This window comes from Sander lucioperca, chromosome 13, assembly GCF_008315115.2.
Source record: "Sander lucioperca isolate FBNREF2018 chromosome 13, SLUC_FBN_1.2, whole genome shotgun sequence".
In the NCBI taxonomy this organism is placed as follows: domain Eukaryota; kingdom Metazoa; phylum Chordata; class Actinopteri; order Perciformes; family Percidae; genus Sander; species Sander lucioperca.
Genome location: NC_050185.1, coordinates 6,490,781 through 6,507,500, shown reverse-complemented (window position 1 = coordinate 6,507,500; position 16,720 = coordinate 6,490,781). Strand labels below are relative to the sequence as shown.

At 40.9% G+C, this 16,720-nt stretch overlaps 1 protein-coding gene across 2 annotated transcripts in view; it reads right to left on the bottom strand.

The window, feature by feature from the left end:
• The window catches only part of camkk1a (calcium/calmodulin-dependent protein kinase kinase 1, alpha a), a 78,687-nt gene that overhangs the window by 28,786 nt on the left and 33,181 nt on the right, over positions 1-16,720 (bottom strand). For both annotated transcript variants that reach the window (XM_031310698.2, XM_031310699.2), the window contains exons 2-4: positions 15,693-16,151; positions 7,799-7,846; positions 5,882-5,935 (exon numbers count right to left, since the gene is read on the bottom strand). In XM_031310698.2, coding sequence (XP_031166558.1) covers positions 5,882-5,935; positions 7,799-7,846; positions 15,693-16,037 — 447 coding nt within the window. In that variant the 5' untranslated portion in view covers positions 16,038-16,151. The remainder of the gene's footprint in view (positions 1-5,881; positions 5,936-7,798; positions 7,847-15,692; positions 16,152-16,720) is intronic.

Here is a 16,720-nt window from a genome sequence, read left to right as displayed (position 1 = left end):
GTCAACAATCAGCATCAAATGCAATAACGCTTCCACGCAGAGCAGAAACAAAGACGCAAACAAGAAAACATAAAAGCTTTAAATACGTGTACACACAGAAATACTGGAGGCAGATGGGACGGATAAAGGAGGAGGAAAAAAATTGTTGCATACTGTACATTTTTCATTGTCAGGAATCTGTGGTTTCACATTCTGACAAAGGGGAAATCTCTGAGGTTCCATTTGCATCTGAAATCTCATACTGCAACAGAGAAAATATGTCTGTATACTACTATGTTTCTGTAGTGTGGGAAGAGCTAGATTTATGTGCTGTGCGCTAGTGTGTGTGTGTGTGTGTGTGTGTGTGTGTGTGTGTGTGTGTGTGTGTGTTGGTTAATGACTCAGTCACAGAGCCATCAAACTGTTAAAAGTTGTCCAGAAATATTCAGAATTATAGCAGCTTTTCGGTTGTAAAGTTTATGTTGCGATACAGGCACTCTGACAATTCCATTATTCATACCAGAGATCATTACAGAATCTGGGATTGATGGTGAGGCTGCAGTAAATAGCTGCCATCGCAAAAGCTAAATTCTGCCTGTAGGTAGGTGTAGGTGCATCATCGCAGTTTTAGTCACAGTAAATGTATTTTACCAATGGAATTTGTTAAGACTAGACCGTATTTTGCTTTTTAACAAAATATGGCAATAACTGTGGAAAAAAAACAATTCAAAAGGTAATCTAAGTTCAGGTAAAGAGCTTCTGATTATTTGCTAAGGAGGAACTGATGAGTGGTATGTGGGGTGCTGATCAAAGGCAGCCAAAAGCATGACAGCAGGAACTTTATTTTGTAGGAGGTGGAACATAAGCGGTTGAAGCATCATGTCAGTCATCATACTGTTCCCTCACTGTGCCATTGTGCCTTTTCTGAATTCTTCAGCACTCTAATCTGGAGAAAAACAAGTCTTTGCAAGTAAACAAGACTTCTGCTCTGTGCCTTAAGTTTGTTGAGAGATGAAAATCAAACGATACACCCATGAAATACAGTAAAGGTTAATTGAGCTAAGGTTTACCGAGTGTTGACATCGATGCTGGATTAACCTCCTCTGGGGACCCAGGGCAAAAATAAAAGGCTGTCATAGAGAGGAGGTCTGAGTGGATGGTGGGTGTACAAAGCAGAGCATTTTAGTCAGGTTTTCATCCACATGTAGCGCAACTTTTTACCAATTTTCTAGAAAATCTGGCAAAGGAATTGTTACTTAACATACGTTTCCATCCACTACTGTTGTGATGTGAATATTATGGCACTGACACACCAACACGATAATCGGCCGTCGGACAGTCTGGCGAGGTCAGTGCCTCGAGTCTGTTCGGTGTGTTCCATGCCGTCGTCCGTCGGAGGAGCTGTCGGCCTTCATTTTGGCCGACCTGATGGAGCAAGGGCGGGCAGTCAGACTCTGAGTGGAGTGCTAACCCGGAAATAACGAGCGGGATGAGTGACGAACGCCTCAAAATCTGACCAAAATCTTTTAAACTGACTTTTGTCGATCTGAAATGAAGACAGATTCAGCAACTGTATGGCCTATTTCTCGCTTAAAGGTCCCACGACATGAGTGCTCTTTGGATGCTTTTATATAGACCTTAGTGGTCCCCTAATACTGTATCTGAAGTCTCTTTTATATAGACCTTAGTGGTCCCCTAATACTGTATCTGAAGTATCTTTTATATAGACCTTAGTGGTCCCCTAATACTGTATCTGAAGTCTCTTTTATATAGGCCTTAGTGGTCCCCTAATACTGTATCTGAAGTCTCTTTCCCGAAATTCAGCCTTGGTGCAGAATAACAGCCACTAGAGCCAGTCCCACAATGAGCTTTCCTTAGTATGTGCCATTTCTGTGTCTGTAGCTATTGAGAAGGAGAGAGGGGGGGGGGCAAGGTGGAGGGTGGGGGTGTGGCCTTGACCAACTGCCACTTTGCAAGTTTGAAAGCCATGATGTCTCTCTCATCTCTCTCATGATATCTCATGGGTGGGCCAAATTCTCTGGGCGGGCAAAGCAGAGAAAGGGGAGGTAACCTTCCTCCTTATGACGTCATAAGGAGCAGATTCCAGATTGGCCCATCTGAGCTTTCATTTTCTCAAAGGCAGAGCAGGATACCCAGGGCTCGGTTTACATCTATCACCATTTCTAGCCACTGGGGGACCATAGGCAGGCTAGGCGAACGCATATTAATTAACTTTATTAGGTTAAAAAACCTCATAAAGTGAAATTTTCATGCCATGGGACCTTTAAATTCTTTTCAGAAACACGTTTCGGTGAACTATTTTCGTAAAACACGAGATCGTATTTTGAACAAGCCGCCATTACTATTGGCTGGAGAAGCCAGACCCATGTGGCGCGTTGTCATTTCCGGTTTTCATTTTTTATATTACGTCTCGCGCAGAACGTACGCTCAAGACGGCGTTGCTTTGGTGTGTTCCAAGGCACTTTTTGGACCTCGGGGAGCCAACTGATCAGTCCGACTGCCTTTTCTGTTGACGGTCAGCCGTCGGATTGGTGTGTCAGGGGCTTTAGGAGTTGGGCACACCTAGATAAACAGGTGGAGCTAATTCTCCAGTCAGGTGCCATTAAACCCAAACCATTATTAAACCATGCAAAAAATATTGGAGGAGTGCCCCTTTAAAGGTTCAGTAGGTTAGTCCTGCTCATACTGGCAGTAGGACATGAGACAGATTATCAGTGAATAAATAATTTCCCTCTGCCTCCTCCTAGTGCTCCTAATGGCATTTACAAGTTTCCACCACACCCGCAGATCAACAACCAATCAGAGCCGAGGAGTCGCTAACGCAGTGTCAATAGGCTTGTTCGAGATGAGCTCCACCTCGCCTGTAAAGTGGACGGGAGCAGGCGGCAGCAGTCGGGGGCGGTGACAGAAAGCCGCGGTCAAGGCGGACAGTTTCCAGCCATTTCCAGCAGCCTTCAGGCTGAACAGGAAGTCACAGAAACACTCACATCCTGTTAGGTCCATTTCGAATTCAAATGTTACCAGACCCATATATCAGCTTGAACACAGTCTCCAGTTGTTTTTATTATGACAGAGTAGCTGTCAAAATGCTCTACAGGCGATCTGTTGCTGATTGTAATTAACAACAGACTGTAGATGATCCCTAATCTGAATGTATTTAGTCTCTCTGACTACTAAACCTCACCATCAGCCACACATGTGTGCTGTTAACAGAATAAGCCTTCATTTCAGAGAAATATCAATTCAAATCTCTCCAATTATAAAAAAACAATAAAAGGTTTATATAAAAAGTCATAGTGGTGAGTCAATTCTGAACCAATCAGCTGTTAGATCAGCTGAGAGCCAGGTGTTCCCCATCACGCCCTGGGTCTCGAAGTCCTTGATCTCGTGAGGTTATCATTGCCCACGTGTGCTTGACGACAGAGCAAGTCGGAATCGAGTCGGACACAAATCTAACCGGCATTCACTGGGCGGCGATCGCCGGTGATCGATTCTGCGCAGGCCTGGCTCATCTCGAACGAGCCTAGTGATGGCCCATGTCTTGCGATCAAACTGTCAAAGCAAGATTCTGGTACTGCATTTCTCACCTCAGATGTTTTCAGAACCATTTTGTTGTGTACTGTTTAGCTGTAACTTGAGAATGTTTGTGACCAAGTCGAGCAAAAACCAAGCACCACCCAAGCACCGCCCAAGCAAACTTTCTTATTTTACAGCTAAACAGTAAACTACAAAAAAAATTCTGAAAACATGAGGTGAGAAATGGGCAATGCAGTAGCATAATCTTTGTTCATTTTTAATCAGTGCTGCCTAGTTTGACAGTTTAATCGCAGTTTACGAGCAGTGACTGACTGCGTTAGAGGCTCCTCGGCTCGGATTGGTTGTTTTCATTATGCCATTAGTAGCATCACAGATGATCTGATTCATGTGGTCCTGTCAGGACCTAGCGAATGATGAGCAAATATGAAAGTTTAAAAGTTATGTTTTATTAAAGTTACCAACTGTAGCTTTGGCTCGGGAAGATGATGGTTTCAGGTAAATGTTAATTAAGTAAACATGTTATGTCTTACGCTTCAAGTCGACCTTTCCGATATTAAACCAAGACCATGATCTTTCCCTAACCGTAACAAAGTGCTGTAAGTTGCCTAAACATAACCATAAAAAAAAGTTACTTAGTTTGTAACAAGCAAATATTGTTGGAAAACTGAAATACATTCTTAGTTAACACTTTGCTGATATGTTAAGTAGCAACATTATGCCACTTGCCAGATATGATAATTAAATTTCCTCTTTATGTTGATAAAAGATGCGAGCTTGGCAGCATTATGTTTCTTACTGTTGCCAATTTGTAGTATATAGACAGAATTTGTAGGAGACAGGGTTGCATACTACTGAATCTCTGAGCATCTCTGCAGGTTGGCATTATTTGAAGCTGCATGTTGTTATTGATCCAGAGGGATAGACTATATAAGTGCTCCCTTGTTATACACTCAGGGAAATTAAAAACGCACCACCCGGTTTTTGAATAGCATCAAACATTTTATTATTTTATTAATTGTAATGAATGTATTCGATTTATCACCTCAATGAGAGTTTCAATGTCAAGCAAAATATTCGAAACAATGTGATACGTCTCCTCATGGACCTGCAATACTGCCAGATTTGATTTTGGGGGATTGCTGCCAGATATACGGCAGCCGTATCGGTCAATGTTGTGCCGCAGTCCTAACACCTGGTCGACGTAGTCTTGGACAGTTGGCAGACGCTCCAGTGACATTATACTGCTCTTATAGCCAGTCCAACGGTTAACACCAAAATATCACTGGCCTGGAGCCCGGCAATGGCCCTCGCCCTCTGTGCTTGTGTTGGTTGTGGAATCTTACAAAACTGTAATTTTTCTTTTCTTTTGGTGCCTTTTTATCATAGGCAAGAATCATGTGCGTTTAATGAGCAATCAGACAGGATTGTCATGATAATTCATGTGCGACCATTAGCAAAATATGGAAAAAAAAAGGATATATAACTGCTCACCTTCTGTACCAAAATCACTCAAATACACTTTTTTGTGTATGGACTGTGATATATAACATGTCAAAACCTTATAACAAATTAACTACATACTTATTTATAGTAAAATTTACAGTGGTGCGTTTTAAATTTCCCAGAGTGTAATATTTTTCACTCGTTACAGGGCTCGTCTGCGTCCTTGCATAAACTCCTGTTTATCATTCTGCATCGGTCCATTTACAAGCTGTCATTTTAATGCTGGGTTTGTTTAGCTCCGAGCTCTTACTGGCTCCAGTTCAAAAGTACATCTTAAACCCATCCAGGGTTGGCAGCTTAAGTTGACATGACTCATCCAAACACTTTCATTGTTGTTACTGTGCAGCTTTGTTGTGTTCAAACATAAAACGGCTTACATTTGGAGGGGCCGAGTTTGCAGAGCTTTTAAGGGAACAAATCACCTTGATGAAAACGCCTCAAATGACCTCATCTCAGCGTGCTGGCTCATATCCACATTGTCCCTCGGAAACTGACCTCAAAGCAGCTACCCGGTATACAAAGCAACAGCAGTACTGTTTTGAAGATAAATAATAAAGTCTTGGATGCACTTTAAGTAACAGCAGAAGCCACTTTCATTTTCAAGTTTCTTCCAAGGCAACTGATGCAATTTGAGGGGATGGAACTCACAGCTAAGCAACAAAGTGGAAAAAAATCAATAACACTGTAAAGCTCTTCTGTCTAGACAATAGAGGCTAAGAGGCTTGATGAAAAAGAGGAGAACTGTGGCTGTGTGTCACAGGGGATGCATTTCAGTTGCATGCAATCAGTTTTAGTTGTCAGAGAAAAGTTTCTGAAATGTAAAATAATTGCATTGACTTACATAATGTTTGTCATCATCCTCATTGTAGGCAAGTTTGACTACACCGTAGGAGCCCTGCAATACAACAAAGAGATTACAGTATTTATCATATACAGCAACACATTAGTTAATGAGTATGCAATGCTGTACCCATGTTTTGTGGTTCAGCTCTACATTAAAACAAAACTGATTCCTAAAGCATCACTTTGAGAACAGACGGCATCATACCGACAGAATGTTTTGAAGGCAGTACAGTTTCCATTCTAAAACATTTTCATTCTTTGCGGCACAGATTGGCTCCGCACAGATTGGCCACACACACACACACACACACACACACACACAGTGTGTTTACCATCATAATCCTCCAAAGAACAAAACTACTTGAAAAGCTTATCAAACACTCACATTACTGACATAAAGCGAATGATATCACCTTTAATGTCTTGAACATCTAAATTTTCAACATGGCTGATGGTAAATACCTCAGGATTTATTGGGCTTTAAAAGCAATTGGTGTTATGCACAGCCAAAAATCCATTTGTGGGCTTTAGTCAAGAAACGCAAGTGTGAATTCTTCCTTCCAAATTTATGTAACAAAGTTTAACAAATGTCAAATGTCACAAATTCATGTGTCATTCTCCACAGTGTTAACGCCTAAGATTCACTATGTTTCATAATAGAGATGGTTTGATATCACGGTTTAATATCTGAAAACAAAACTGAACATTTGAACATAAAAATATCCAACAGATACTATTTTTTTCCCTCTTTCCATCTGCTGTTAATAGGTACTTTGAATGCTGTATGCTAATCTAAAAACATTGCCATTTGCATGTTCCGGGCCTTGTTGTGTAAAATGATGTGCAATTCACTCAATTCAATTTGCCAGTTTTTCAATTTTCATCTCCGTTGCAACCACAGTGATTTCCTCCATGTGTTAATCACAGAAGTGTTTCTCAATCTGGTGTGCTCTCAGATTTAGTAATTCTACAGCTCTGTGTCCCCTGTGAAGTTTAAAATGGTGTAACATACATTAGTTCCATTGCACACTTTGAATTTTGGCATTTTCCTTTTTAGTTCCTCCTCTTTACGATATACAATCTAGTCTTTTGTCACACAGACTTTGTTAGCCATGCTAGCGCCGTGGCTCTCAGTATTGCAGTGTTGGTCGGTCAGTCCAGACTGGAATATCTCTATTGGATGAATTGACATAGCATTTTCTACAGGCATTCATAGTCCCCAAATAATGAACCCTCTGGTGATCCCCTGACTTTATAATTTAGCACTGCCATGAGGTTGACATTTCCTTTTCCCACTTTATATTCAGTGCTAATCAAACGTTACAATGCTAACATGCTAAACTATCATGGACATTACCATATAAGCATTACCTGCTTAAAATCACGTTAGCCTTGTCACTGTGAGCATGTTAGCATGCTGATGTTAGCATTAAGCTCAAAGCACTGCTGTGTCCAAGTACAGCCTCAGAGCTGCTAGCATGGCTGTAAAGTCTTCTTTGATAGTGAAATATATTTCTAGAAAAGGAGAACTTCAGCAAGTACAAAGGTAAATGTAGCCAACAATGCAGACAATTGTAGGATAAAACATGAAATAGCATTACTGGACTGTTGAAATAGCTCGTTTTCAAGTATGTATAGCTAGCTCACTACTGTATACCGCAGATAGATAGGTGGTTTTCACCTGAATACATCCAAAAACACACCCTCCTGTCTACATTATATATTATTATAACTATTATATTTTACTAAAATGTAAGAATATGCAAGCAATACAATGAAGACAACTCACAACTTTTAGTGAGCACATGCTGTGAATATGAATCTTCTCACTTAAATTGAGCAAAGGGCCAATCTTCTCAAAGCTGCTGCTATTCTTCCAAACCACTCCAAACTGAACAAATGGCAAAAAACTCACCTTTCCAATCTCACTCTTCAGTTTATACTGGTTCAACTGGATACAGTCCTGTGATGGGGAGGGGTGGGGAGGGGTGGGGGGGGGGGGAACAATAAGAACTAAATCATCAACATAAACATGTAGACAGAAAGAATTCTTTCATCATCTCAAGCAAAGAGAAACAGGGTAACGCTACAGGGACAAAACGTTCCCGCTGTGTGTGTGTGTGTGTGTGTGTGTGTGTGTGTGTATATGTGTTGAGAGACATTTATTTCTGAGATGTAGGGAACGATGCAGTCTATAGTTTCTGTTTACAGTCTGCAAATCCATTAGGGTGCTACTGCTCAAATGGCTGATTTGCAGTTCCATAGCAACCACTGCTACAGCACAGAGTCAGCCAGGGGCACGGCAGAGGAGAGCAGACCACAGCAGGACACAGAGAGGGTGGGGGGGGGGGGGGATGGGGGGGGCTGCACAAACAGCAAAGTCAATGAGCAGAAAGTGAGCAGTGATAAAAGTGTTTAAAAGCAGGAGATAGAGCTGTGGAGAAAATTGATTGGAAGCCGTTCTCTCATTGCAGATGGAAGGGGCGATGGCTTTGTGTGTGTGTGTGTGTGTGTGTGTGTGTGTGTGTGTGTGTGTGTGTGTGTGTGTGTGTGTGTGTGTGTGTAAGCTGAACCAGTGCCTGAGGCTTGATTCTGGGACGTGTTTACAGGATGAGAGGAGGTAGGAGGGCACAGATGTAACAAAACACACGAGTGTGGCAGGACTGAAAGTACTGCATGGTGTAGGGCACGACTTCACTCGCCACCAGGCAAGGTATTTTCAAAAATAGTTGGTTACATAATACTTTGGTAATGGAGCTTGTACTGAGGATTGCAGGAGATGGGCGGATTGTGCATTGGAGGGTTATGCATGTCGGGTATGATGGTGTGAAGTACTGTGGGCAGAGATTAGGACAAAAGGTGAAAGATGGAATAAAAGATGGGGCTTTGGTAGGTGAAGCAAGCAGTGGGACTGAGAAAAGGATTGCTTTGATTGGTTGAAGAGAGATAAAGAGAATAAAAAAAATAGGGCGGCAAAGGATAAAGGGAAAGGCAAATGAGGAGAATCTAAAGAAAAGAGCAGTAGGAGGAATTGTCTGAGTTGGGTTCACAGTTTGCCAGCACATGCTCAGTGGGCGCTGCACTGCAGTTAATACTCTGTCATGCCTGATGGATAAAGAGGGCCATGCAGGAAGCCTAAAATACATCTGCCACACATGCACTCGAGTCAAACTCAAATGCTTTACTGGGCCACGATAAATCTTTAGAGGGCTCTTTCGGTCACACTGTCACGTTAGACTATTGCTTTACATTACCAGCCCAGCCGTCTTCCCTCAAACTCTCTATATCTCCATCCATTACGCAACAACAGGTCAATATCGGTGCATAACAAATACATCACTGCCTACTGTGGTGTTCAAAATCAATAGCCATGCTTTTCATTCTTATGATGAATAATAAGCACGCCTGCCTCAGGAAGTGTGCAAAAAAAGGGAACTTGTGTTTGATTGTATGTGTTTGATGGAAGTGCTAAATCAATTCCTCAACCAGTCATTTTAAAATGATTTTTGAAAGAACAGTATTATGGCTGCAGCAAAATGAGACCATTGCATTAGCAGATGGTTTATTCTGTGTTGTTTTAATATGCTGGGTGCAAATGGAAGAAATCTGCAGAAATAACGTATGGCACAAGGCAAGAGGATCAACCAAAAGAGGAAAGATGACTTCTCTCTCTTTACTTTTACATTTACTCAAATATTACGTATTAAACGAACACACAGATTCAGTTCTGTATGTGTCTCCAGTATCAGCCACTGCTGTACATGACAAGGTTTAAAATACACACATCATTTACTGTCCTAATGTACTATGAAGAAAAAGACAGTAGCATTTATCTTTGCTCAAGGGGATGAGAAAGTTAGTTTACATTTGTTTCTCGTTGCTGTTTATAAGTAAGTCAGACATGACAGATACAATGGACAAGACTGTGAACTTTTCAGAGGAAACTTCTGAAAGAGACTCATAAATGCAAGCTCTAACACTTACAATTCACACAGTTCACACAGTCAGCTCACTGGTATATCAATTTCCAATATTGTCATGGACATTTCTATTCCTTACTCAGATAAAGAGGAAAAAATTTCATTGTTATCCATTTCGGTGTAATACAAAGCGGCTGTGAATAGAAATACAAGCAGAGAGGGGACTCATCAGCAATAAAATGTGCCAATCTATTTAACAAAATGACCCAGAGATTCCTCACAGAGTGCTGCTGGATTAGTTAGTATGGAAATGTTTAGTTTCCTGTTGATGGACATTTAGTTTGTGTGGCTTATTTCCAGGTCTGTATACAGCTGTCCATCCATGTAAGTGTGTCTATAAATGCATTTCCCCATTTATTTTTCGTCTAATTTTTCTTCATCATTTTCAGTTATTATCTTAATCACATCCCTGTGATTGATGGCTATATAAATGACACATTTGACACAAATCATTATGCTCCCAAGTACTGACAAAGAACATTTCTAACAATTAACCCTGTTATGTTGGGTGGTTTTCTCTGGATTTCCCTAATCCTAACTTAACCCACAAAACAGAGAAGCGAATGTGTTCTAAAAATTCCTCCCACTTCCGGAAGGAAGAGAAAATTATACACATTACATGTGTGAGTACAAAAAAGTCAGAAGTGAGAAACCAAAGATGAGTTGTCTGCAACACACAGAGAAAACAAAATGAGTGCTTCCGTTAAACCATTATATAAACTATAGACAGTGTTTCCTCATGTGGCTTAGTACAGGACTTCCTAAATTGTCAGGGCGGACATTTATATGTCTATAATGCACAAAATGTCAGTCGTAACTGATGTTTATGTATGCAAGAAATGCTTCACTCTCTCTCTCTCTGCTGTGTTGTCCTGTAGATCCAGTGAGAACAGGAAATACAAGCAACATGAGTCCTTTTTTATGGTTCAGTGCAAGAGCTGCAACTCCATTTTCAGATAGGAAAGGACACAATGCCAGGTCTGCGAGTCTGTGGCAGCAGTCTGTTAAATTCAGAGGGGTTCCACATCCTGGCAGATGTCATGAATATTTAATGTTCACTCTGAATTGAAAAAAAGTCAGAGGAAAATAGAGATTTGGCAGTCACCCGCATCTACATAATAATTTTCATGGGTTAGCACAAAGAGATGCTTTCAGTTGCATGTTTCCTATGTTATATATATCAGGGGTCAGTTTCAGGAAGGAGGTTTAACAAACTCTGAGTGTAACCCCGATCTCTGAGTTGATTTACCCTGAGATGGGAAACTCTAAGTTTTTGGTTTCAGAACAGCTGATTTGAGATGGTTCAATCAACTCAGAGTAGGTTCACGCGTGTGCACCACCACAATAAAAAGGCAGCATGAATGGAGCCATGATACTACGATTCACCATGGCAACAACCACAAACAATCGGGTTGGCGAAAATATTCATGTGCACATACAGCGAGTTAAAAAAAAACAACACAGAGGCTGCTGCAAAAGAGAGAGAATTTGCGTGGGAGAAAAGTGCTGCTAGAGTAAATGCATATATTCCAATGTAGTGTATATCATATTTAATCATAAGTAGGCTATAGCCTAATATTACTGGTGAAATGATATTGAACCTATAATCCATTTCATTTAGGTGCAATACTGCGGGCGAAAAAGTACTATACCTACTAATCCCACTCAGCAGCACCATCATTAACAGAATTATAATTCATAATCTTTTATTTCAAAGGGTTTACATCATTCATCTGCAATACTGTGGACCTCCTTTTTAATGTCTCTTACTGGTTTGTGTCCAGGGAACACTACAAAAACGTTTAAAACACGTTTCAGAGTGAGTCACACTCTTCTGACGGCGCTTTGCTATACAGTGGCTTTACTAAAATGCTCCGTATCATCAATGTTGAAAAGAAAACTGCCGTTTTCAAAAAAAATTATGTGACACAAATAATCTGCTGGGATGTAGAGCATGCCCAAGATGGGTGACGTTAGTGATATGAGGCCAGATAAGGTTATGTAGCCTAGGGTGCATAACAGACTGGGAAGAAAAACGATACCGCTCAAATAGGAAGTTATCTGGAAATTAAAATGTCGGGGCTTCAATATCATCTCCCAACATATAACACCCTGCAAAGTAAAGCAGTTTCTTCATCAATGGGATCGTCGACAAAAGGAAATGCCATGTTTTAAGAAAAAAAAACGTTTACGTTTTTAGTCTGCCTAACATGGTTAATAAACCAACCCTGTTTTTTTATCATGCCGATAACAAACTTCGCTAAAATGCGCCTGATACAGACTGAATGAATGAATGAGGAAATGAAAGAGCGCTGTGTCAGAGGGAGGAGACTGAGAGAAACTCGAGGTTTATTGAAGAAAACCTGCTCCCGACCAGGTTAGGTTCATAGACTCAGTTACCATAGTAACTGACTCTGAGGTTAAGTTACCTCTCTTTCTGAAACGGAAAACCCAGAGTTTCCCTCATCTCAGAGTTAAACTTTTAACAAAGTTTTCACTAAACCTGCTTTCTGAAATGGGGCCCATGTTACTCATCATTATTGATAAGCAATCAATTGTAGATCAACTGTCTCCATAGTTACAGTTTTAAAGTAATAGTGCAACATGTTGGTAAATATGCTTATGCGCCTTCTTGCTGAGAGTAAGAGGATCAATACCTTTCTCAGGTCTATACGACACACTAAATATGAAGCCACAGCCAGCAGCTTGTTAACTTAGCTTAGCACAAAAGCTAGTCTGGTTCTATCCAAAGTCCACCTACCAGCATCTCTAAATCTCACTAAATAACATATTATATTGTGTATTACATACAAAAACCCAAATGTAAAATGATACTTTCCAGTTTTACAGGAGGTTGCAGGAGTCAGAACTATGTGCGGGACTATTTCCTGGCTGGGCACAGTGACTTCCAGGAGTCTCCACTGGTTGCCTGGCAACCTCACGTTAAGGTTTTTAATTAGTGAGCTTTAGAGATGCTGGTTGGTGGATTTTGTTACCTTTTGAACAGAGGAAGGCTAGCTTTTTCCTTGTTTCCAGTTTTAAACTAAGCTAAGCTAAGCTAAATGTCTCCTGGCTCTACCATAACATTTAGGAAAGCAAACTTCCCAAATTTCAAATAATTCCGTTAGGTGCTACGTTACCTCTGAGTGCTGAGTAACAAAAAAATATTTTAGCGAATCTAAAAAGCTAATATGATATAATGTAAATCATCACTTATGCAATCATCAGTTACATGAGGACACAATAAGTGTCAAGTATCTTTAATTGTAGTTGTTAAAATGTATGCTGATAATACACAGCTAAAATGTATCCACATTAAATGTGTCAAACTTAATTTATGTATATATACAAGGACAATGCAAATGAATCAACATCTCTGTAAATGTGCCAGTGTTAGCCAGCTGGTAAATTTTGTAATGCAGCCCTTTGGCGAGATGTTTTGTAATCAATGAGGTTAGGCTTAACTCTGCCTCCAGTGCACCTACACTTTTAATATGGTGTCTGTCCCTGGGGGTTTGTCAGCTAACTCTTGCCTCCCTGAAACCCTGGAAAGAAGGCAATAAAGCAGATTGTCTCTTTAACACCTCTGAAACTCAATCTCCTTATTTACCCAAAGTGCAGTAAAAAATATTGGAAATGCAACAGGCATGTGAGGCTTCCAGCATAACAGCCAGCGAGAGGTGACCGTGTAACATATAACAACCTGAACAGCCGAAATCTAAAACTAGTGTGTAAAATACAATGGGAAAGGTATTAGCTGTCACCAACGTTGTATCAAATGTCTTATCATGTATACAGACATACATGCACACACACACAGGAAAACAAGCAGAAATGTTCCAAATGATTACCCAAGAAAATCATTAGATGCTCCCGCCCCCACCTCTCACTACTTTAATGGTGTATCCAGCAGCACAATGCCAGCCAGAATGCATTAAATGTCTGTCTGATGAGTCAAAAGTGCTCTTGTCAAAGCCAAAGTCGGAACAAAATGCTGTCACATGTAAGTGCATCTGCTCACAGTGCAGAGCATGTAATATTATATATGCAGGACATCAGTGACAGAAGCGGAGATTATAATGCATTAACATGAATAAGCTAATAAACAGAGGCATGTTTCCACGATGGATGCTTATGAGAGACTAGTGTGCACACCTTCTCACGCTTCCCTCTTCCGGTCATGTTGTCCACTGGCCTTCTGCTCCTCTTTCTTTGGTGATAATGCAGAGATATTGAGCGATACGTTGCTCCTATCTAGTTATGATGTATAACTGCTCTCATCAGCTCAATGGAGCTGTTTGTTCTCAGTTTGTGTTACACTCCCTGCTATCATACCACATGTCACACCCAACTGCAGAGAATCATGTTAGCGTATGTCCAAATCAGAGGACATTAGATGTTGATCATTAACGAGGGTATAGGTGTTTTGATATAGGTGGACGATTTAAGCTTTTTGATTGTTATTGGATTTGTCTGCACTCCACTTCCCAGATGTCTCATCTTTTAACAGTGTGGCCATTATTTGCCTTGATAGCTATTTATCACATATGTAATGGTGCTTTCTGTAAACAGCTTAACAGTGACAGCCCACTTTTTGAATGACTCTGCTTCCGGAAGTAATTTTTCCCATTCAATATCTCCATTGACGTTTCGGAAAATGCTTTTGTTTGAGTTTTAAGTCTGGAATCAAGCCAACCAGCTATGAGGTAAATTTAGAATTTAGAATTTATTTTATTTGAACAGGGACAATGCACAAGTTAACATTAACCTTGTATAAGAACAAGGAGAGATGCATTGTACCGGGTTGTAGCACAAGTGCTATTTTCCGCCCGTAGTCCCTTGGCAGGTCAGTAAAACAACAAAAATTCCACGCAAGTGAAATACAGAACATCAAAATATACAATTTTACAACCACAGTCACACCTAATTTACAATAAAAACTATCATGTGCTCAATCATTCCCCCTTCCTAAAACCACCCCTCCCACCCCTTCCCAACAAAGCTATGCAATAAAATCCTTACCTCTCCCAATACAAACACACACACACACACACACTTCATAAATGTGTACAATTTTGTTGTGACAGTAACCATTTTTTTGTCAAACACGAAAAGGTTTGAGGATTTGTAAATGTAATAAGGTGTGTGGGGAGAGTATTCCACTGACTTATGGCCACAAAAGAAAAGGATGATTTGCCAAACAAAGTTTTGCGATTGGGAATTTTGCACTCTCCTCTAGTGGCTGACCGAGTAGCTCTTTTGTTTTCCTGAGTTGAGCGTAATACATTTTTTTAGAGGAGGAGCAACAGCATTATGGATGATTTTAAAAAGTAAGCAAACATTCGAATGCATTATCAAATTTCCAAAATTTAAAACATAAACCATAAAACATTTGATTCGGCGCAAAAGAACATTTGACTCTGTAGAAACAATCATACTGTAGACTTCAACGGTGACAGCTCACTAGTCGTTCGCAGGTGCGATAAACATTTCTATGGTAACAGCGAGCTCAACCAATCAGAGACGTCGCTGTTACGCTTAAGGTTGTTATTGTAGTACTTTTCACGACATATTGAATAAGATACGTTTTTCTCAAAACAAGGTTGATTTCATGCAAACTTGTGGGCTTTACAGGGGCATAAACCTTCACAATCACGATCTCGTAGCTCGTAATAAGTCTACCTCGCATGGTTTAGACATCATGGCTGATAATCAAAACCCTTATGGAGAAAATTAATGGGATATTTACTTTCCGGAACCACACTGTTGAGCTCTAGAACTATAATTTAATGATTATTAATTCATAAAGAATAAAAATCACTTCCTCACCTGAGCGTCTGAGATGGACACACGCTTAGACTCCACGGTGGGCCTGCGAGCCACACGAGGGGATATGTGCGTGTATCCTCCTCCAGAGCCTGACAGGTAAGTGCCTCTCTCCTGCAGCGACAACTTCCTCCCAGTCAGGTGAGGCCGCAGTGCACGAGTCTTCTTGGCCTGAGCCGCGTCCTGCTGAGCCCCGCCATTCCTCACGCCGTTGGATGCAGAGCCGCTGGATGCAGAGCCGCTGGAGTCCTCCGTCGTCAAGGCAGCCATGTTGTCTGTGAGACTGCTGGTCTGTTTGTCAGAGTCGGGGTCCAGCATCTCACGGCCAGGGTCACTGCTCATAGCCATGGTGGGCGGGGAGGTGGCAGTGGTGCAGGAGCAGGTTGCAGGGAGAGTCCTGGGGAGCGCCCACCAGCATCAACGTGAGATGGGCCAGCCTCCGGTCACAGCGTTCCACCACAGCTGGAAAAGAAAGGAGAGGCTGTGAGCGGAGTCAGCTGCAGTAGGAAGAGTTGATCTACACTCTATTCACATTTGGATCAAGAGAAAAAACAGTTATCTATGTACTATGTACTGTAGTGCCATCATCAAGTCAAAACTTCTATTTGTCCAGTACTTTGGTAAATACCTGTAAAACCAACTACATCCCCATCAACCTCGGCTGTACTTTGTGTTTTGTGCTAATTAGCAAATATTAGCATGCTAACACGCTGATCTAAGGAAAACATAATACCTGCTGAACATCAGCGTGTAAGCATTTGCAGAACTTAACACAAAATACAGCTGAGGCTGTTGGGATTGTCATTAATTCTGCAGGTATTTGGTCATAAATCAAAGTATTCGATCAATTAAAACCTGATGATAGTGCTAAATGAAATGTTAAGAGACCACCAAAGTTTTTACAATTCACCCTAAAGGGGAACACGACTACTACTACTAGTAGTAGTAGTTGTTATAGTGGTAGTAATATTTTGGATACAGGGTTGTAGTGCACTGGGACATACTGTATGTTAACACACAAAATCCATTGG